This window comes from Rhinatrema bivittatum, chromosome 2 (genome assembly GCF_901001135.1).
Source record: "Rhinatrema bivittatum chromosome 2, aRhiBiv1.1, whole genome shotgun sequence".
Classification (NCBI taxonomy): Eukaryota; Metazoa; Chordata; class Amphibia; order Gymnophiona; family Rhinatrematidae; genus Rhinatrema; species Rhinatrema bivittatum.
The window spans coordinates 261,343,849-261,368,027 of record NC_042616.1 but is presented as its reverse complement, the minus strand read 5'-3'; the positions used below and the strand labels follow the sequence as shown (position 1 = coordinate 261,368,027).

The 24,179-nt window shown below is 44.9% G+C and overlaps 1 protein-coding gene across 1 annotated transcript in view; it reads right to left on the bottom strand.

The window, feature by feature from the left end:
• The window catches only part of TOP2B (DNA topoisomerase II beta), a 777,593-nt gene that overhangs the window by 363,704 nt on the left and 389,710 nt on the right, over positions 1 to 24,179 (bottom strand). Inside the window, 2 exon segments of the mRNA XM_029589448.1 lie at positions 9,969 to 10,094; positions 10,254 to 10,411. Coding sequence (XP_029445308.1) covers positions 9,969 to 10,094; positions 10,254 to 10,411 — 284 coding nt within the window.

The following is a 24,179-nucleotide window of genomic DNA, read 5'->3' as shown; positions in this document are numbered from 1 at the left end:
GAGAGTGCCACCTGCAGTCCCCTCAGTACTGACCGGTACCCAAGCCAAGATTAATCTTAAAACCCCTCACATGGGCGAATAGATCCAAAGGGCTTGAAACCCCCCAAAACAGCAGACTTTACTAGTCTACAAACAAAAAAAAAATACTGGAACTCCACAGATCCTGCCCAAAGAGGAATCTTTTTTTTTTTTTAAAGGTAAAAACACGAGTATCAACTTGGCAGGAAATTCAGTCTTTCGGCATCGATGGAGTGGGTCTCTGGACTGATCTGTGGTATTACAAGAACGAAAATTGGAAGGTAACAACCAATTTTCCTATCCTGAACATACCCAGATTAGTCCTGACAAGTGGGATGCACCCAAGAACCCCTAAACTGGCGGGAACCTGAAAGACTGGCGTGCAGAACACTCTCACCAAAGCTCTGGAATTTGTTGCCAGAGGATGTGGTTAGTGCAGTTAGTATAGCTGGGTTCAAAAAAGGTTTGGATAAGTTCTTGGAGAAGACCTTGTGAGGCTGGAAAATTGGGCATCAAAATGCCAGATGAAATTTAATGTGGACAAGTACAAGGTGATGCATATAGGGAAAAATAACCCATGCTATATTTACACAATGTTAGGTTCCATATTAGGTGCTACTACCCAAGAAAGAGATCTAAGCATCATAGTGGATAACACATTGAAATCGCCGTTTCAGTGTGCTGCGGCAACCAAAAAAGCAAACAATGTTGGGAATTATTAGAAAGGGAATGGTAAATAAAACAGAAAATGTCATAATGCCTCTGTATCTCTCCATGGTGAGACCGCACTTTGAATACTATGTACAATTCTGGTCGCCGCATCTCAAAAAAGATATAATGCGATGGAGAAGGTACAGAGAAGGGCTACCAAAATGATAAGGGGAATGGAACAGCTCCCTTATGAGGAAAGACTAAAGAGGTTAGGACTTTTCAGCTTGGAGAAGAGACGGCTGAGGGGGGATATGATAGAGGTGTTTAAAATAACGAGAGGTCTAGAACGGGTAGATGTGAATCGGTTTTTTACTCTTTCGGATAATAGAAAGACTATGGGGCACTCCATGAAGTTAGCATGTGGCACATTTAAAACTAATCGGAGAAAGTTCTTTTTCACTCAACGCACAATTAAACTGTGGAATTTGTTGCCAGAAGATGTGGTTAGTGCAGTTAGTATAGCTGTGTTTAAAAAGGATTGGATAAGTTCTTGGAGGAGAAGTCCATTACCTGCTATTAATTAAGTTGACTTAGATAATAACCACCGCTATTACTAGCAACGGTAACATGGAATAGACTTAGTTTTTGGGTGCTTGCCAGGTTCTTGTGGCCTGGATTGGCCACTATTGGAAACGGGATGCTGGGCTTGATAGACCCTTGGTCTGACCCAGTATGGCATGTTCTTATGTTCTTAATCAAGTTTACTTAGGAAATAGCCACTGCTATTAATTGCATCAGTAGCATGGGATCTGCTTCGTGTTTGGGTAATTGCCAGGTTCTTGTGGCCTGGTATGGCCTCTGTTGGACACAGGATGCTGGGCTTGATGGACCTTTGGTCTTACCCAGTATGGCAATTTCTTATGTTCCTTTGTTCTTATCTTGCGCCTTTACATCTAAGCAGTAATGTCTTGTGAAAACGTGAATCAAGGACCACACCACAGCCCTACAAATCTCCTGGGGTGACAGGAGCTGACACTCAGCCCAGGGCACTGCCTTCGCCCTTGTGGAATGGGCTCTCAAATCCACAGGAATCTAGCGACCTTTACAGATATACACTGAACAAATCGCCTCCTTAAGCCAACGAGAAACGCTAGCTGTAGAGGCTTTGTCCCATTTCTTCACTCCACCGTACAAAAAAAAAATGATCTGACCAGCGAAAATCATTTGTAACCTCTAAATAACATAACAGAATCTGCCATACATACAAGAGATACAAGTCTGTCCTGTGGGGAATCTGTCGACCACTCCGGAAACTCCGGTAGCTCCACCGTCTGACATGAAAAGATGACACCGCTTTTGCTAAAAAGGAAGGCACTGTGCGCAATGAAACCCTGTCACTGTAAATCTTCAAAAACGGATCCCTGCAAGACAGGGCCTGCAGTTCCGAAATCCGCCTAGCAGAACCAATGGCCACCAGAAACACAGCCTTCAGCATCAAATCCTTCAAGGTCACTCTCTACAAAGGCTCAAACGGTGCTCCACAAAGGACCTGAAGAACTAAGTTTAGACTCCAATCTGGGCAAATCTTTTGAACCGGAGGGTGCAAATGCTTAACACCCTTCAGAAATTTGATTACATCCGGATGAGTGGCAAGCGTCCGACCACGACACTTGCCTCTGCGTGAACCCAACACAGAAACCTGCACGTGAAGCGAGCTGTAAGCTAAACCCTTGGGTAATCCCTGCTGCAAGAACTCCAAAATATGGGCGACATCCACCGTCAGGGAGTCCACGGTCAGGGAGACATCACACTTCAAAAGCTCTCCACACCCTAAAAATCGCCAGGGACATAGCAGGCCTCCTAGCCTGCAGAAGCTTGGAAATGACCTGCTCAGAATATCTCTGCCTCTCAAAAGCCAGGCTGCGAGACAGAAGTGATCCTCCAAATCCAAGAATATGGGCTCCTGACGCAGCAACCCTGGTAGATGAACTAGTCTCAGGGGTCCCTCTACCACAAGCTGCACCAGATCTGCAAATCACGGCCTACGTGGCCACTCTGGCGCCACCAGCACCATTCTTCCGGGATGCGTCTCTATGCGCCTCAGGACCAGACCGATGAGGAGCCATGGAGGAAACACGTACAGCAGAATTCCTGTTGGCCAAGGGCACACCAGAGCATTGAGGCCCACTGAGCCAACCTCCTTTCGTCGACTGAAAAATCTCTCCGTCTGAGTTGACTCGCGTCGCCATAAGAGCCAGCTGGGGAGCGCCCCACCTGGCGCAGATGTGAATCCAAGCCTCATGGGACAACTCCCATTCCACTGAATCCAGCTGTTGCCTGCTGAGGAAATCAGTCTGCACATTGCCTACTCCCGCTACATGCGACGCTGCTAGGCCTTCGAGATGGGGCTTCGCCCATGCAAACAATCGCCAAGCTTCCAGCAACACCCCATGACTCTTCGAACTGCCCTGCCAATTGATGTATGCCACCGCTGTCGCGTTGTCTGAGAACATCCGGACCCTGACCAGGGGCAGGAAAACTTCCAAGGCTCGGACTGCCCTCGTCTCGAGGCGATTGATGGACCAGGATTTCTCCCCTGGTAGCTAAAGACCTTGGGCCGACTGACCCAAACACACTGCCCTCCAACCCAAGAGAGACTGGCATCCATGGAAACCACCACCCACTCCAAAGGCTCCAGATCCATTCCCTTCTCCAAATTGTGACGAGACAGCCACCACGAGAGACTGGACCTGGATTCTCGTAAAAGGGAAGATGGTACTCCTCCGACAATGGACTCCACCTGGACAACAGCACACGTTGCAGAAGTCTCATGTGCACAAACACCCAGGGTTACAAATCCAACATGGAAGCCATGAACCCTAGTACTTGCATATAGTCCCACACTGTCTGAACCGCCAGCCAAAGAAGGTGCCTCGCCTGGGATTGCAACTTTACCACTCAGTCTACTGCCAGGAAGCCCCTGCCCTTCTGAGTGTAGAAGTGGACCCCCAGATACATCAAGGATTGGGTCGGCTCCAAGTGACTCTTCGTCACATTTATAACCCAACCCAGCGACTAAGGTATTCATCACTCTCTGAAGGGACCTCTCGCATTCCTCCTTTGACTTTGCTCAAATAAGCCAATTGTCCCAGTATGGATGTACCAAAATCCCTTCCTTGCAAAGGGTCGCTGCCACCACCATCGCTTTGGTGAATGTATACGGTGCCATCGCCAGACCAAAAGGAAAGGCCCGGAACTGAAAATGCTGACCCAACACCATGAAATGAAGAAACTTCTGATGTTCCTTCCAAATAGGAATGTGCAGGTATGCCTCATTCAGGTCCAGACGTGCCAGGAACTCTCCTTTGCAAACTGCTGCCACTACAGTGCGCAGCATCTCCATGTGAAAACAAGGAACCCAAAAGGCCCAGTTCACCTTCTGTAAATCAAGAATGGGAGGAAACGTGCCCTCCTACTTGGGAACCACAATAGTCCCCTGCACTCGTTCCGCAAATGGGATGGGGACTATTGCCTTTAGAGCGAGCATCATCTGCAGCGTCAATCCACACTGCCTCTCGTTTTTTGCAAGAGACAATATGGGATTCCACAAAAGCCTCCCTTACTGGGCATGAAAATGCTAGAGCATAACCCTTTCTCACCATCTCCAGGACCCAACAGTCTGAGGTAATCCTTACCCACGCCTCGTGAAAGCTGGATAATCTGCCTCCTACAGCTTCCACGAAGGACTGGGGAACTCTGGCTTCATTGTGCTGACTTTCTGCCTCCGGTGCCCTGACCAGTCCCATCCCTGACCGACCTGCGGGCTCCACGAAACCACTGCTGGTGCCCACTGCCCTGCTTCGCAGAAGCACCAGAAGAGGACTTGCTGGACCGAAACCTGCGCGAATCCCAAAACCGGGCACAAGCTGGAAAAAGTCTCTCTTACTGGGCCTCTTTGTCCTCTGATAATCTGTTCTCCCCAAATAGGAACTTCCACTTGAATGGGAGGTTACAGAGCTGGGCCTTGGACAACAAATCCATCAACCAATTGTGCAACCACAAAAGTCTAAGGGCTGTCACTGCGAAACCATGCGCCTAGCTGACGTATGCACCAAATCATACAGCGCATCTGCCACATAAGCGACCCCGGCCTCCAGACCATACAATCTGAAGCCTTCTGCACCCAACACAGACAGGCCCTCTGCATCAAACCTGCACAAACGGCTGCTCAAAGACTCAACACAAAGACCTCAAACATCCATTTTAGCTGAATCTCTAGCTTGCAGTCCTGCACATCCTTGAACATGGCAGCCCCCGCCACGGGGATTGTCGTCTTCTTGGTAACTGCTGATACTGCTGCATCCACTTTTGGTACCTTCAGGAGTTCCAAAGTCTCTTCCATCAAGGGATAAAGCTTAGCCATTGCTCTGCCCACCTTCAGACCCGCGTCGGGGAAGTCCCACTCCCGATTCACTAATTTTCAGATTTTCTATGGTAAAGGAAAAGGGTTCTTCCAGGACCAGGTAAAATCCCTCATTGCTGGGGGGAGTGAGAAAGGCGGTCATAAAGAGCTGGGAGGCACCCGTTTGAACTGCTGAGAAGCAGTAAAGAGACATACCATCTTCCTCTTTGACGTGGTGAGAGAGAGCCCGGACCGAGTGGGCGGACCAGTTTTGTGACGTCATCAACGGGCGCCATCGGGACACTATAAGATCGAGGGCCCTGCGGCGCGCAGCCACCGGCGCGCCCCTGGTAAAAAACATTTTTGGATATAATAATGGGTAGGAAACTGAAATCTAAAAACTTTGCCTCGTCTCCAATAACATCAGTGCCGAGAATGATTGGACCCATGGACTCCCACATAGTTCATATGGGTGAGTCCATTGGTGAGGACGTGTTAGAAGGAAACTCTCAGCTGGGAAAATCCTTAAGTCCTAGGTCCTCACAACCTCCTGTACAACCAAGAAGGGTAGGTGCACTTGAAGGTAGTATAGGTATAGAGCCTATCGGAAATGTATCCCCTGTCGTATTAGGGGAAGCTGAACCAGGAGGGAATATACAATCTGGTAGTTTAAATGTGTGTGTGTGTGTGGGGGGGGGGGGGTGTAGTTGCTAATACAATAGTTCAATGTCCAGATATAATCTTTGATCCAAGTAATGAAGTATTAGACAATGAAGTAGAACTAGAAAATGTATCGTTATTAGATTTATGGAGGCTGACAACTAAAATTGATAAGAAATTATCTAGTTCTATTACTAAGATCCACACTTTCTCTGTGGAAACCAGGGAAATGTTTGTGGAGTTAGAAACAACACTTGGGAACCTGAACCCCTCAGTAAGTAATTTGCAAGCCATAAGTGTATCATCCATTAAGGATAATCTCATACTACATAATAGAATTGAATTACTTGAAAATGAGTTGCGATTATGCAATCTTCGATTGTTAAATTTTCCTATATCTAGATTAATCTCCGCATCTGAATTATATAAAAAATATGTAGTTGAGATTCTATCCTTTAATTCTACACAAATCCCTATACTCTCTAAGATGTATTATATATCAAAAGGAAGAACATTACAGGCTCAGGAAGGTGGAATAGACATTATGGAAAGTCCAGGGGTCTCTACTTTTTTAGAGGACTCCATGGACAATATTTTATTTATTTAGAGTTTTTCTATACCGGCATTCGTGATTAAAAATCACATCATGCTGGTTTACAGATAACAGGGGGAGTGAGTCAAATAACAGAACATTAACAAGTGCGAAGGTCGTAAAGTTACATTAAAACAGGGTAAAGTCTAACTGTGGGAAAGAATTAGAGCAAGAAAACTGATCAGTTAAGGAATAAATATTTACAATATATTGTGAAGTCTCTTAGAGGATGTTGTTGTCATTCAAACGGAATCTGGGAAAGCTTGCTTAAACAGCCAAGTCTTGAGCCTTTTTCTGAAAGTGGGTAGGCATGGTTCTTGTCTCAGATCTGGGGGAATAGAATTCCATATTGATGGTCCGGCTGTAGAGAAGGCTCGGTCTCTAAAAGTTAAATGGTGAGTAGCTTTGGTTTGAGGGACGAGAAGTGATCCTTTATAAGCTTCTCTGATGGGTCTAGTGGAGGTGTGTCATCTGAGTGGGATTTGTAGATCAAGCATAGCATGGTGTTGGATGGCTTTGTAGATGATGGTGATGGATTTGTGTATAATTCTAAAGTGTATTGGCAGCCAGTGTAAGTTCTTCAGAATGGGAGAAATGTGATCTCTTCTCCTCGTGTTAGTCAGAATTCTCGCAGCCGAGTTCTGGAGCATCTGAAGGGGTTTGATGGATGCGGAAGGGAGTCCAAGTAAGATAGAATTACAATAGTCTATCTTAGAAAAAAGTACTGCTTGAAGTACCGTTCTGAAGTCTCGCAGGTGAAAGAGAGGTTTGATTCTCTTCAGAACCTGTAATTTATAGAAGTCGTCTTTTGTTGTTTGTTTGATGAAGGATTTTAAGTTGAGATGGTTGTCAATAATTACTCCTAAGTCCCTTGTTTGGGTGGTAAGAAGGTTGGTTGGAAGACACAAAGAGAGGTTACTATTTTCTGGGGAGATGAAAAGTTCCGTCTTGGCTGTATTTAGTATCAGATTTAGACTAGTGAGAAGGAGATTGATCTCTCGAAGGCAAATGTCTAAAAATTCAAGTGTTTTAGAGATGGATTCTTTAATGGGAATCAAGATTTGCACATCGTCGGCGTAAAGGAAATGTGTTAGATTCAAGCGGGTTAGCGGCAGAGCGGGAGAAGGTAAATGTTAAAGAGCGTTGGGGATATATATATTCTAGGGCAACTTTGCCAATATCTTTTTCTTTAAGACAAGAAAAAGACCTGTTCTTCTCAAAGTATTTCCAATATAAAGATCAGAATTTTTGTGGACAGAAGATACAGGTCTTTCCTGATATTTCTCGTGCTACACAAGCACGACAAAAGCAATTCTTGTCTTATAAACAATCAGTTTTAGATATTGGGGCTAGTTTTTTTTTTTTTTAATTCCCCTGTAAGTGCCAGATAATGTATCAGAATAATAAGTTTGTATTTATTGATCCATTGCATTTAGAGCGTTTCTTAAGGGATAAGACATCAGTAAATATGCAAGTTGTATAAGAAAGGGTTGTAAATAGAAAGGTATCAGCATATCTGTTCCGTCCTAAACACTCCCCTAGATGTGGGCTAGATATCCTTAAATAGGAGTTATGATAATATTTGGAGATTGTTGTTTTCTTTGGAATCCTTGATTATATTATTTGTTTTAAATGTTATACTCAATAATAAATAAATAGATAGATAAATAAATAAATAAATTTTAAAAAAGTCCCTCATTGTCTGACTCCTCCTGAGTCACCTTCATATCCGATTCCTCCAGAACCTGGGGAATAAGAGGCCGCAGCTCCTTTCACTTGAACAAATGCACTGCGCTCAGGTCGTCCCCTTCAGTGACCGGAAACTCATCTGGGTCAGAGTCATCCTTAGTGCCATCAGGGTCCGCATCAGGGGTTGGCACTGTGTCCGGACTGAGAAGGTCCTCATGCGGCTCATCACCATCCCTGTGAGACCCATCCACATCCGCTCAACGAAACCCCAGGTGCCATAAGATATCTCCAAGCCCCTCTGAGGTCACCCTGGGCTTCTTACCAATGGGGCGCAGTGGCCACTACACGGCCCACTTACCGCCCCCCCCCCCCCCCCCATGCCCATACATCAGGAGCACAAACTCTGGGGGAAAATTCCCCAAATCATCTGCCCTCAGCTCCGGGAGGCTGTATCCAAATCCCTCTCCCCATTAGGCTGCCTGCCCCACCAGGGAAAGAGGAGGAGGGGGAATCACCACATCTTGCAGTCGAGATATCCTGGCCACCATCCCCCACATGGTCAGCCATTGCGTGAGGAACCCTTGATCCCCCTAACAGGGGCCTGGCCAAACAGAAGCCTTGTTTCCCTCCAAGGCCCCTCGCCGAGGAAACCTCCTGCCCCAGCGTCCAGCCACTCCGAATACAGGCCACAAGCGCAGCATGCCACCATTTTCTGCTTCGGTACCATTTTGGCTCACCACTTTCTGCACATCGCACAACTCAGCTAGACCGCTCATATGGTGCTGGTGCAGCCCAGTGCACAAATCAAAGCCCTTATGTCCGCCGCTACGCCAAAGACAGACTCCAACTGGCACGCTAACAGGACCACAGTCCCCTCACCAGTCGCTTGCCACTGGCCCCCCGAAGTCGCAATGGAAACCTGTGCCTGCGCCAGTCACCACACTCACCCGGGGCCCCGGGCTGTTGGCATGCCAACAAAAAACGCTCCCTTCTCCCAGCACGGACAGACAGCTCCCGCCATGTAGCCCCCACCACTGTCAGGCCCAAGACAGCCTTCCCTGCTGTTAATATACTCCTTTTCTTTTTCTACATTTTTTTTGTTTTTAAACAAAACTGAAATACTTTCCTAACAGGACCAATGGCATCAGAGAGAAGAGCCTGTCCCCTGGCTATCAGAGCCTCTGGCACAATGCGGACAAAGCCCAGCCAGGGACATCCAACCCCCTTGGACACCCAACTTCACCTAAGGGATGGCCCACGAATGCGCCTACACCTCAGGGAGCTTCCACCATCCTCTTCTGACCTAGCACGTAACTTTTTTTTTATTTCTTTAACTAACTTCAGGGTAACTAAATTTCAGGGTCTGCTGGAGTCAGAGAAATACTGATGGGACTGCAGGTGGCACTCTCAGCTATGTAGCAATGCCTCAAAGGTTTGTTCTCCATCTGCTGGTAGGGATGCAAAATCCACTTATCTGGACTGATCTGGGTATGTTCAGGAAAACTGGTTTTTCCCTTGTGTGAGCAAGTTTTAAAATCTGCCTGCATATGCATAAAACCCACTAGAACTCTAGCCGAAATATGTGCAGGAGGGGTACTTTAAATTATACTCGCATACTTGCAAGCACAATTTAAAGTTGTAGCGTATCTTCGGTCGTGTGACTATACATGGTTCATAAACAGGGAAATAAAGCAGTTAATGTATTCCACAGCTCGGCATGAGGCATATGTGATTTCCTTCGATTTATGTTCATTTGTGTGCAATCCACTGGGCACCTGACTGGGCTCCAAGGAGTGAATTGCCAATATTTTTACCTGCTAGCCAGCTCAAATAGCTGTTCACTTCAGCCTCCAGTCCAGTCTCAAAATCGGTGAATCAACTCCATAAATTTTGATTTAAAGATTTGAGGATCTTTCTTTACCAACTGGAATCTAAAGCTTTCAGCTTCAAACTTACTTGATCAGTCATGATCATAATTTTTCCATAACGCAAGGACTTGAGAGACTCTTGATCATCATAGCTCTTCTTGTATTGCAGGCCAACTATTTTGATAATATTGTTGATTTCTGCATTTTCCATAATCTGTTTGAAAAATTCAATGCAAGGCAATTACAATCATTCCAAGATCATACCTCAAAACTCAGTTTACGTAATGGTCCACAAATGCTTAGTTATATCATTGTAGTAGGAAAATGCTTAGTTATATCATTGTAGTAGGAAAACCCCTCAAACCTTCCTTACCTGTTTGTGTGAAGCTTCCCGAACATTGAGAATTTTCCCCCTGAGAGGGAACACACCGTATCGGTCCCGTCCAATGACACCTAAACCAGACACAGCTAGAGATTTGGCCGAGTCTCCCTCTGTCAAAATCAGTGTGCAGCTCAAGGAATGCTTACCACCTTACAAAGGGAGAAAAAAATATGCAAACATGTAAGCAAGCTGTCATTTTTAAAACTGCAATATACATATAATTTAGACTTCATGCTTTAGACAATGGACCATTTTCTAGAAAAGTAATATATAACCAGAGGAATACGAACTGTTGCTACATCAAAAATACTAGTAGGTTAATAATCAAAGTCATTTAGACAGAAAACTCAAAAGTTATTCATCTAAATGCAAGTTTATGTATATTCAGCCCCTTATCTGGCTAGATTTTTGCCGGATAAGTCACTGTCTGGCTAAAATCAAGCAAAAAAGACATTCCAGAAGCATTTCAAGGAGGTTAGTTATCCAGGTAACTTAGCTATTTTTAATTATAACTGGCTAAGTTAGCCAGATAACTTTAGACCTGCTTCAGAGTAAGTATAAAGTTATCTGGCCTTCTGTGGCCGAATAACTTTCTACTTAACCAGATTTCTTCAAAAGATGTCAATTTACATAGCGACTGTCAAAAATTTTAAAAAAAGGTAAAGGGCCTACGGATCGATTTTCAGCCTTGCCCACAAACTTTAAGATAGGGGGTAGGAGTGCACGGCCCAACAGGGCCTAATCCCCTTTTAAATTTGTGAAAAATGTGCCAAGGTCCACTGCCCCCTCCCCCCCAAACCCCTTCCCTGGTTCTCTCACCAATGTAAGGTACTACTGTCGCCAAGCCCTCCACCAAAACCCCTCCCCCAATGTCTAAATATGTTTGGTGCTGCTCTGCCCATCACAATGCCTCTTTCCCACCCCCAAACCCTAAAAATCTTTGCTGGGAGTGGGATAGCAGAGTTGCTTACCTGTAACAGGTGTTCTCCCAGGACAGCAGGATGTAGTCTTCAATTATGGGTGACATCATCAGATGGAGCCCTGTCACGGAACACGTCTGTCAAAGTTTCTAGAACTTTGACTGGCACACTGAGCATGCCCAGCATGCCACTAACCCTGCAGCCACCAGGGGTCCCGCCTCAGTCTCGTATGTAGCAAAAGTACGAGCGAAAAATAAAATAATAAAACGTAATCAAACCCAACTCCGCGGGGGTGGCGGGCGGGTTTCGTGAGGACTACATCCTGCTATCCTGGGAGAACACCTGTTACAGGTAAGCAACTTTGCTTTCTCCCAGGGCAAGCAGGATGTTAGTCCTCACGTATGGGTGAATAGAGAGCTACAGGCTGAGTCGTTCATATAGGGCCAAGCAGCTCCGAACATGTGCAACAGGCACAACAACTGGGTGCTGCTGGCAACTATGAGTCAGCCTGAAATTCACAACAGGTCGTGGTAAGACGAGTTGGATTGTACAGAGTAAGTCTTAGTACCTACAGGGTAAAGCCAGAATGGTGTCATTCGACTTTGTCTAAGTACTAGCTGACTGCGAAGGAGTGGAGATAAGTCCATGTCGCAGTCTCATAAGTGTTGGTAGTCAGTTTTATACAGTTGTATGCTATTGACGTTGCTTTGGTCTTTTTGAATGCCTTCACATATCCTAGAAGTGGAAGGTCCCTTGCTGATAGCAGAATGCAATGCATTCTTTGAAGCAGGCAAAGAAGGGTGTTATATTCATCGTAACTCGAGTTTAGTTTAGTAAAGAAACTTGAGTCAGGTGGATGCCATGTTGGACTGCAGATCTTGCAGATAACGTGCAAGCTATATGCCACAGTCCAAGATGTGTAAAGGTCAAGCCCTCGATCCCTGAAGATACTTGAAGTGTATGAACTGAGTTTTTTATGGAAACCAGTAATCACCTGAAGAAGGTATGTAGGTGAGTGTAGAGAATGATCAGATCATGGCTAGAATGCCACGAGGGGCGTGAGTTACCAACAGTACGAGAAGATGTTATGATTACTAGGAAAGAATTTCATAGGAAGATATCTATACTCACAGGGTCATAATGCAAGGACTACAGTAGTGTGGTATGCCAGGACTGATGGTTGTAGAGAGCTTGAGGTGAAAATAAGCCTGTCCAGAAGCAACTCACCAGGGATTGAGCCAATACGGAACATCCCTCATACCTGTATGAGGTACAGCATATTGGCACTGAAGTAACTTTGAGCAGAGGAAGTCTGGAGACCAGAGTTGAAGAATTGCCATATAAAGTGTACAAAGTGGACTGTGGATAAAGCTGTCGATGTACATTACCAGGCAGACCCCTGCCACATAGGATTCCACATGGAAGTGTCTGTGAAACTACAAGGAGTGGAGGAACGGTACCAGAAAGATGGAGTAGATGTGGCACCGTCAGAAGGGGCCATGAGTATCATGGAGTCTGTGTTATTTTGCAGATTCACGAGAGCCTTGCTAAAAGTGATTTCTGATGGGACAGCTACAGCAGACCTATATTTTGAGGAAGAGCTAAGGCATCCCTGGATGGTGCTCATATGTTCATTTGTTGGGAGTAGAAGCACCCTTCTTGCGGTGCAGATGGGACGCAAGAATGGATGGTTGATGAAGACTGCTAGTGGATGGTTCTGCTCACAACAGGGTATCCAAGCACCACCCGAGGGGCTGGAATTGTCTGCTAAGTCGAGACGTTAATACATTCCAAATGCTTACCAAGACTGGTGCAGAGCACAACGGAGTACCGTATGGACTAGGGTAAAACCTTTGCCTTTTCTGGCAGAGGTGGTAAGAGATTGAACAGCCATGTTTGTTCAAGTATTAACGTGTAACCTGGTAGTCTACGAATAAAGACCAGCTGGTTGGAAAGGCAGTTCTTAAAAGCCTAGAGAACATATCGACTCTTCCGAAAACTCCAGGAAATAGCCGTAATAGGGTACTGAGGGCTATACGTAAGTCTGAAGTTTGAAAACTTGCGATCTGGGCACTCCAACATAGGAGGGAGATATCCATAGTTTAGGTCACCTTAGTGTTATATGCCTGAATGGTAAATTTGCTATCAGCTTTATCTTGTGTTCACATATGAGGACTAAGACTGAAAGCTCAACATGTCAAGTTGTTGGCCATTTATGCCAGTGTGGTGACATGAATTGTTGAGATTATACGTTCTAGCTAGAGCAATAGTTGAATTGAGGGTTTCGTTCGATTGCGAGTAGCTGGCGAAGATGGATAGCGTGACTGCACAATTATTCCAGAGAATCCTTTGGCTAATGTAAGGTGTAATTCAGCTCCGAAAGAGGAGATGGTACAGAGAGGGATTTCGAATAAGTAAGTAGAAACTCCTCTGAGCACAGTATCCTTATGAGAGAACTCTAATGAGTGAAGGGTATACATCTGGACTAGCTTTGAAAAGATAGCTGTCCAGATATGAAGAAGTAGGTGACACTTCGAGTAATTGTGCAGTCACTTCTGGTCAGTTCCTGAAAACTACTCGAGTGCCGAGGAGACACCATCGAGCAGTAGCATGTATGAATGTCCATCGAACAGATCCAGTCTCACTGATACAGAAAGGAAGCCTGTCATGGCAAGGAAATGTGTATAGGGCATACCGGTGGAAAAGAAGTCAGATCAGACTGTCTTTTTTTTAAATCAGAACTAACCCCCCTGTTAGGGAAATGGATTATGATTCTGGGTTACCGTAGGTACGGTACTCATGGCTTTACAATGAAAAGGTGAGTCCGGGGAATAGGTATTAATGTTTGTCGGTGTCCTACTGAATTCAAGTCAGAAAAGGATCTGTTTGCTGGAATAAATTAAAATGTAGCCGGAGGAACAGCCTGTGGAGCTGGCTGCGCTCTAGGTGTCTTTGCTTGTCGCATAATTCTCCTCTGAGGAGCCCTAGTTCCTCGAGTACGGGACGCAGGGGGATAGTACCTGTGTGTAAAATTGTCTCCTGACATCCCTTCATGCTCCCCGGTGGACATCAGAGGGTACACATGGGGAAACAGCGGACAATTGAGGCAGGGTGTCATGATAGTCTTAATTGAGCCACTGTGTCTTGGATCTTGTCCCCGAACAGGTTGTCTCCTGTACAGGGAAGATCCGCAAGTTTATCTTGTATCTCTGGACGTAGGTCTGAAGCTTTAAGCCAGGCCCAGCGTCTAGCACTTATGCCTGCTGCTGAGATTCTAGAAGCTGTTTCAAATGAGTCATAGGCAGCCCTGACTTCATGCTTGCCTGCTTCCAGTCCTCTCTGTAGAATGGAAGTCAGTGAGTCTTGTTTCTGCTGTGTTAAAGTGTCGGCAATTTTCTGCACTTTTTTCCACAGATTGCTGTTGTATTGGGTAATATACAATTGATATGCCGCTATTCGAGCTATCAACATTGACCCCTGAAAGACTCTGCGTCCTAATGCATCCAATGCTTTTTGGTCCTTTCCAGGAGGAGCAGAGGAATGTGGATGCAACCATTTGGCTTTTTTCTGTGCCGACTCTACCACTACAGAGTGATGGGGCAGTTGACTCTTCTGAAAGCCTGGGGCTTGTTGCACCAGGTATGTTGCATCAGTCTTTCTACTGACTGGTGGTACAGTACCTGGGTGGTCCCAGAATCGGTGTAGAAGATCAAGTAGTACTTCGTGTACTGGTATTGCCATTATTTCTTTTGGAGGATCCACAAATTGTAGAACCTCCAACATCTGGTGGCGATCGTCTGCCTCTATAACCTATGGAAAAGGGATTGTTTCAGACATCTCCTTTACAAAATTGGCAAAGGAGAGGTCTTCTGGAAGTGAACGCTGCCTCTCTTCTGGGGGTGAGGGCTTAGAGCAATTCCTCGGAAGTATGGGAAGAGTCATCGGAGGATTCATCTTCCCAAGGATTGTAGGGGGCTTCCCCTTCTCCCTGTGGACCTCCCAAGGGAAGAAGCACATCAAATCCAAGAGGTCAGGAAGGTCTCGATGGATGGTGGAATGGCATTGATGGAGGCTGAACTGGCATCAATGGAACCGGTAGCGGCATCGATGGCATGGAAGCGAATGAAGTACGCTTAGGCCTCGATATCCCCAGTGGTCATGGTGTAAGTTCCTGCATCGGTGGATCCCATGGGGGGATCTGGCCAGGAATTGTCTCATCTTCCTCCAAGGAATCCAGTATGGGGATCGGGACCTGCGGAGGCCTCAATGGATGACCCATCTGCGTATCAGGCATCATAGGTCGAATCGTTATAGCATCGATGAGCGTATCTAGGCGCTCGAAGAGCAGTGCGAACATCTAGGGTGCCAATTGCGGTGCTAGTATGGGGGCCGGCACCGGTGGCGAATGGATGCCCCAAAGGGCTTTTAGCACTGCCTCTCGGACCATTTCGTCCAATTCCCCCTTTGGGGCTGGCATAGTTAGCTCTGTGCCTGGGGTAGGAGGCAGGCTAGATGTTACTGACTCCTCCACAGGGATCTATGGAGGCTCAGAGCCCAGCACAGATATCGGTGGGAAACGCCTCGGTGACCCGGGTCCAGAGGAGGATGGGGGCTCCTCTCCCCGGGGTTTCTTCGTAGGTGGCTCAATAGCCATCGATGCTGCTGCAGAATTGGTGCCGGCACCAGTCGGGGACTCATGTTGGTGCCAGTGTCAGTGTTTTCCTCGATGCTTGGCCTGGTCTTTCTCCGGCGCCGATGACAACACCATTGTCCTTGAGGGGGTCGGTGACGGATGGTCACCCGCCCCGTAATGCTACTGGCCCCGTAATGCTATTGCCCCAAGGTCAATGGACCCGTTTTGGACTGCAGTGCCCAAGTTGGAGACGATGGAGCCACGCGCTTTGAACCAAAGAGCTGCCCCATTTTCTCCAATCGAGCACGGCATCCCTTTGGGGTCATCTGTGCACAATTCTGGCACCGATGAACATCGTGCAAGGGTCCTAAGCACAAAACACAAGTTTCATGCGGATTCGTAATGGACATGGTCCTCGGACATTCGGGGCATTATCTGAATCCAGTTGCCATTAGGAAAATATTTTGGCGCACGTGCAGTCAATGACCATCAGGCACCAAAGAAAATGCCGACAGGAATCAACCACAAAACCCAGGGATTTCACTTACCAGGCGTCGGAGTGAACGGATGTCGATGGGGGACCCCGGTGAAGGAAATTTTATGAAGAATAAACTTCGAAATTTCCGTGAGGAAAAGTTGTGAGAATTTCTCACAGAGCTCCTAACCGCAAGGCAACTTGCTGCGCAGAAAAAAAGAGACGGGGGGGGGGGGACACCCCTGGTGGCTGCAGGGCTAATGGCATGCTGCGCATGCTGTGCCAAAGTTCTAGAAACTTTGACAAACGTTTTCCGTGACAGGGCTCCATCTGATGATGTCACCCATATGTGAGGACTACCATCCTGCTTGTCCTGGGAGAAATGAACTTACCTGCTCTTGGCAATCTACAGCGCAGCCTCTGTATTAAACTTCACTGGAAACAAACTAAACACAGTTTAAGCTTCCAGCACTAGAAGGGCACTTTCTTCTAGCACTGGAAGCATAAGCTGTGTAGTTTACGCTTCCAGTGTAGTTTATGACAGAGGCTGCACTGAAAATCGCCAAATTCATATTTTGCTCCTGGCAGGGATTTTTTGGATTCAGGGAGATGTGGCACCAAACATATTTAGACTACAGTGAGGGAGGGGGGCTGGCACCCTAGCAGACTCTAGTCTGACAGGGCCTATCTTAAATTTTGTGGGCATGGTTGAAAATCGGGCCATAGGTCCTTTACTTTATCTTTATTTTTATTGTTGACAGCACTACTTAAACAGATAGCTTTTGTAGATATCTGGTTAAGCAGAAAGTTAACCAACCACACAAGGCCAGATAACTAAAAACTTTAAATGGTTATATTCAAACATAGCCCATTAGTTTTTTTAGTTATCCAGCTAAATGTAGCAGAATAACTTTAGGAAATATATTCAGTGAGAAATTTATCCTACTAAATATACGGAACAAGTTATCCGGCTAACTTTAAGTGGATAACTTTCCCGCTAACCAGCTTACTGAATATTGACCTGTAGATGCACAACTGGATGCACACAAGTTGTTGCTAATTTTCTTTTAAACATTCAGAGGTCAATATTCAAAGTGTTCTGCGCTATTTAGCCACATAAATGTAACTTATGTGGTTAAGTGGTGAGCCGCTGAATCTTACGTTCAGCAGTGCCACTTAGTCACTTAAGTCACTTATATGTCTAAGGGACCTGCCTCTGCATCTTCTGCCGTTGCTGCCTCCTGAACTGCACCTATTTCGCTGCCACTGGTCCCTTGCCAGGACCAGCTCTACCTCCAAAGCCCTCGACATTAGGCTGTCACACCAGTGGCCGGAGTCCCCGCCCCCACTGACATCATTCAGGGGTGATGGCCCTTTAAATTTGGGCATGGGATGCTGGAGAGGCTCATGCCAGTGGCGCGCGCATTTTGGAGCGTGCACAAAGAAGTATGCTCCTTTGTGCGCTCCTTCATGCGCAAACAAGTGCGCCTATGTTTTTCACTTTCTTACTCACTCTCAAACTCATGTCTATTCCTATCATAACTGGCCAAGGAAGATATGGAGCTCTGGGCCCTAGACATACCATACCCAGACCTAAATATGCACTTATCTATACCCACTAAATAAAAACCCTAAACAAGAAATCACCCCTCCTTCTGTTAATATATCACTTTTAAATATTAGATCAATAAAGAAAAAAGCCACCTTCATCTATGATACTTTATCTGCTTCCTCCATTGATTGTCTGTGCATAACTGAATCTTTGACTGCCATTGGAGATGAATCCCTCATAAACCTTTGTTGCCTTGCTTAATTACACCTTTCAATATCTTCCATGCACCACTGGACGAGGAGGAGGACTTGTCATTTTTCATATTCTCCCCATTACTTTCTCTGTTCTCCACCCTGATCTTCCGTCACCTTTTGAATTAAATACTACTTGAAAATTCTTTGTCTGATATTCTGCCCTCCGGGACTCCTAACCAATAACTCTGCACCTTTATTAGAATACTTTGCAACCCTCTTGCCACATCCTGAAAAACAGTCATTCTAGGCTACTTTAACATGGATGTTGATATAATTCCCTTATCTACTTCTACTGAATATTTTTTAAATACCATGACCGCCTTAGACTGGCAACAAATTATCTTCACTCCAACTCATAAAGCAGGTCATACACTTGACCTGATATTCTTAAATCCCTCAACCTTCATCCATAATCCGAAAACAACCACCATCTCTCCAATTCCATGGTCAGATCATTATATCATACATACAATCATTAAAATTAACCAACCACATAATTCTAATAGCACCTCTTCCGCCCCTATAATGAAACAAAAACATATAGATCCAGACTCATTTGTAGAAAATTTCATTCCGCTGCTTATCAACAATAATAGTCATGATCCTAAATAATAATTGGAATAATGCTTTAGTAAACACTCTTGATAAAATTGCACCACTATGTACAATTAATCCGCACCTTGGTTTTCATATTCTCTGACCCATAAACGTAAATTATGATTGTTAGAAGTGAAGTGGGAAAAAAGAGAAAAGCACAAAACTTCTCTTTGTTCAATACAGAACTCACTTTATATTGAGCAGCAGTAAATAACGCCAAAAAAAGTATTTTACTAGGTGTATCAAAGAATCCAATAACAATCCAAAAACCTTATTTAACACTGTAAAGTCAATTATCAAGTCTAACAATGATACCACTAGATACCCTAATGTAGGCCCACCGACTGAACTATGTAACTCATTTGGCAAATTCTTTGACCCAAAAATTTGAATAGTCTATGCCTTTCCAATTTCACTTCCTATCACCACAAGTATCCCAGCAACTCAGTTATGGGATACCTTCAATACAGTAGCACATAATGAAATTCTGCAAATTATCTCCAAAATGAAATCATCATCCCATCCTTGTTCACCCTGTTCATTCAACCTATTCAAAACTATTAAAGAACACATTGCACTTCCTATAGGTAACATTGTCAATTCATCACTTATCACAGGCTGTCTTCATAACATTCTAAAAATCGCTGCGGTTACTCCAATCCCAAAGAGATTTAATAATCCAGACTTCACGGACTTCGTCCGATTTCGTCGCTGCCATTTCTCGCAAAAATAATTGAATCAGTTGTACTAAAACAACTCACCTCTTTCCTTGACGAACACTCCCTCCTAGATCAATTCCAATTCGGATTCAGACCCAACTACAGTACAGAAATGTTATTAATCTCCAGTACAAACATCATTCACCGTGGCTTCGATTCTGTAACCTCATACATCTCTGTCTTTCTAGATCTATCGGCAGCCTTCGATACTATAAATCACCAAATTCTATTAACCCATCTTTCAAATTTAGGAATATCCGGTTTCATTCATATCTAAAGAACAGATTCCAGCAAATCTTTATCAATCAATCTTGTTTTATTCCATTCGCCTTGAATACAGGAGTCCCACAAGGAACCGCTCTCTCAGCCACCTTGTTCCAACATACATCTCACCCCAATTTGTCAACTACTTTCCACCTTTGGTGTGACATACAGAATATATGTAGACGACATTCAATTCTATTTTCCAACCAAACAAACCTGGACAGTTACTTTCAACTTCCTGGAACTCTATCATCTATCAAGAAGTGGCTAGCACACAACAAACTAAGCCTAAACTTATCTAAAACTGAAATACTCATATTAGGACATCCCTGTTTTGACAATATTCCAATTATCCAACAAGACAATTACACCATCAACATCTTAAAACAGGTCCACAACTTAGGTATCATATTAGATCCGAAATTAGACCTAACTACACACATCAAAGCACTTCAGAAAACTTCTTTTTATAAAATCAGGTAACTAAAACATATCAAACCTTTACTGGATCCTGTTCATTTTCGTACTATAGTCCAATTGCTATTTCTCTCCAGTTTAAATTATTGCAATTCTCTGTTTCTAGGTCTTCCCCAATCCACTATTCGCCCACTCCAGCTCTTACAAAATTCAGCAGCTTGACTGCTTTCTAACAACAGCATCTATGATCATATATCACCAACCCTTCAACAAGTTACATTGGTTCCTGATCAAATGGTGTATCCAATACAAAACTCTAAAAATCATTCATAACTTTATCTATAACACTACCTGGTTATCGGCATCCCTACATATATGTACGCCATGCAAAAATCTCAGATCTAAAAATAAACTTTTTCAACACATTCCTTCTCCCAAAACTACAAGACTGGTTTCTACTAGAGATCATGCTTTTTCTATAGCAGGACCAATTTTGTGGAACTCAATCCCCCCGATATCTGCTTAACTGCAGACAAAAAGGCCTTTAAGAAAGCCCTTAAACATTACCTTTTTCTACAAGCCTTTCCTGACCTGTGTGTCTTAACCATTTTATCTATGTTTTATTTTTGTGGAATTTTTAATTTTTAATTTAACTGTATTTTTATTTTAAATTTCATTTTTATGTTATAAATTAAGTTTGTCTATACTTTTAGTTTTAATATTTTAGTCTTAACTCCCATTATATATGTGCTTTTGTAACCCGCCCCGAACTTTGGAGGGCGTGGGAAATAAATACCTTTAAATAAATAAATAAATAAATAAACAAACAAACAACTTTATAGCCACAAAAGTTGTGGAGCTGTAGTGGACCGATCGGGGTGGAACTACTTAGCATATAACTTATGCAACTAACTAGCAGTATTAAGTCTAGCCACATAAGTTAACCAGCTAAGTTAGACTTGCCATAGAGCAGGTCTAACTTAGTGCATAAGTTATAACCCGCTAAGTGTGAATATATATGTGTGTATTCAAGTGCTTAGCCGTGCCACTGAATATCATGTCTAAGTTAGCTGCATATGTCTATCCAGCTAACTTAGAAAAATGGCTAACTTCTGAATATCTACCTCGTAATTAACAGATGTAAAATGTTGAAACTAATACTCAGGAAAATTTATTTTCTGAGGCTAACAGTTTGCAGTACGATAACAGAGAACATAAGAAATTGCCATGCTGGGTCAGACCAAGGGTCCATCAAGCCCAGCATCCTGTTTCCAAGAGAGGCCAAAACCAGGCCACAAGAACCTGGCAATTACCCAAACACTAAGAAGAACCTATGCTTCTGATGCAATTAATAGCAGTGGCTATTCCTAAGTAAAATTGATTAATATCCATTAATGGACTTCTCCTCCAAGAACTTATCCAAACATATTTTGAACCCAGCTACACTAATTGCACTAACCACATCCTCTGGCAACAAATTCCAGAGCTTTATTGTGCGTTGAGTGAAAAAGAATTTTCTCCGATTAGTCTTAAATGTGCTACTTGCTAACTTCATGGAATGCCTCCTAGTCCTTCTATTATTCAAAAGTGTAAATAATCGAGTCAAATCTACTCATTCAAGACCTCTCATGATCTTAAAGACCTCTATCATATCCCCCCCTCAGCCGTCTCTTCTCCAAGCTGAACAACCCTAACCTCTTCAGCCTTTCCTCATAGGGGAGCTGTTCCATCCCCTTTATCATTTTGGTTGCCCTTCTCTGTACCTTCTCCATCGCAACTATATCTTTTTTGAGATGCGGCGACCAGAATTGTACACAGTATTCAAAGTACGGTCTCATCATGGAGCGATACAGAGGCATTATGACATTTTCCGTTCTATTAACCATTCCCTTCCTAATAATTCCCAACATTCTATTTGTTTTTTTGACTGCTGCAGCACACTGAGCCGATGATTTTAAAGTATTATCCACTATGATGCCTAGATCTTTTTCCTGGGTGGTAGCTCCTAATATGGAACCTAACATCTTGTAACTATAGCAAGGGTTATTTTTCCCTATATGCAACACCTTGCACTTGTCCACATTAAATTTCATCTGCCATTTGGATGCCCAATCTTCCGGTCTTGCAAGGTCCTCCTGTAATGTATCACAGTCTGCTTGTGATTTAACTACTGTGTATAATTTGTGTGTATAAAAACATTTCAATAAATTTGTGTGTATAAAAACATTTCAATAAATTAAGCTAAGCAATTATGACAAGGATAGGCAACCTTTCTGAAGTGGTGCGTCAAGATTTAAATTGGGGGTAAGTAACTCTTGTCCTCAAGTGCCACAAGCTGGTAAGCATCCTGATCCGCCAGATTCCTTTCACACAACTCTAATATTAATTTTATTGACAATTTGTAGATCCTCACTTAAAAACAAAATTATAAAATGGAGCAGAGGAGGGGCGGATTGGCCTATCTAGGGACTGGGCATCCCCTGGTGGGCTGGTCACTCTGATCACAGTGCTTGGGTTTTTTTCACCTTTCTGGTCTGAAGAGAAAGTTCTAGGGCCATGACAGAGCCCATCCTGCTGCGGCCCGAAGAGAGGTACTGCATAGCCATGGCACAACCCATTCTGCCATGGCCTGAAGAGAGGTACTGCATGGCCACAGCACAGCCCATCCTACTACGGCCTGACGAGAGGTCCTGCTCGGCCACGGCCTGAAGAGAGATCTTGCACAGCCGAGACAGAGACCATCCTGCCATGGCCTGAAGAGAGGCCTGCGTGGCCACGGCCGAGGCCCTCCCCCTCCCCCCCTCTGAGAGAAGCAGCTGGCTGTGGAACCAGCAAGTCTCCTAGAGAATAGGATTGGGAAAGGAAGAGAGTTACTGCAGAATGAGGAAGGGCTAGCAGCAAGCAAGAACGTTATACCATGATGCAGCAGTATTAGAGTGGGGGCACTCACTGAGGTGCAGATTTTAAATACTTGCGCGAGCGCGAACAAAAGTATGCTGGATTTTATAAGATACGCGCGTAGCCGTGCGTATCTTATAAAATCCGAGGTCAGCGCGCGCAAGGGGGTGCATATTTGTGCAACCTGCGCGCGCCGAGCCCAGCGCGGCCTGCCTGTTTCCTCCGAGGCCGCTCCGATTTCGGAGCGGCCTCTGAGGGAACTTTTCTTCACCCTCCCCCCACCTTCCCCTACCTAACCCTCCCCCTACCTTTGTTGGCAAAGTTACGCCTGCTTTCAGCAGGCGTAACTTTGCGCGCGTCAGCCGGCAGGCCCGGTCCGTCCTCCGGTCCTGGGGGCTGGTCCAGAGGCCTCGACCACACCCCCGGGCCGGCGCCACGCCCCCGGGCCCGCCCCCAAAATGCCGCGTCGTTTCGGGAACGCCCCCGGACACGCCCCCTCCCTCCCCTTTTCGAAAGCCCCGGGACTTATGCGCGCCGGCGGCCTATGCAAAATAGGCGTGCTGGCGCGCGAGCCTTTTAAAATCCGCCCCTATGTGAGCACATATCAGAAGCACAACAGTTTGTCCTTCTCTCTGACAGACACACACCCACAAGCTGTGTGCGGGTGTGTCTTTGGGTTTGGGAAAGAGTATATTTGTGTCAGTGTGTATGTGCCAATAAAGTTCCTGCAATCTAAAAATCTGTAACTGAGCGTGTGTGTGTCCGACACTGGCTGGCATTCCCATTATTTGTAACTGGTTCAAAAGCCAGATCGGGAATCCAGGATCTCTCTCTATATGAGAGATAGGCAGTTGTGTAGGGGGGCCCAACCAATGTGAACGGATGGAACAGGGGCTACAGCTCTGCTCACTCCTGGCCTAGAATGTGCTCAACTTATTAGTTATTTAGGAAAGATGAAGTTTATTTTGGAGATATTTTGGCTCAATTCTTCTGGGTTCCAAGGTCAACCTGGCGTGCTTTAGGGAGTTGTTGACTCATCTCCTGCAGGGAAACTGCATGAGGGCATCAGATACTCCGTGGGCTGGTTTTGAAAAAATCCCGAGCTGATATTTTCCTGCAATCTGCCCCTGGAGCAGAGAAAAATTTCTCTTTCCCTCCCCCTCCTCACCAATACACCTCTATTATGGC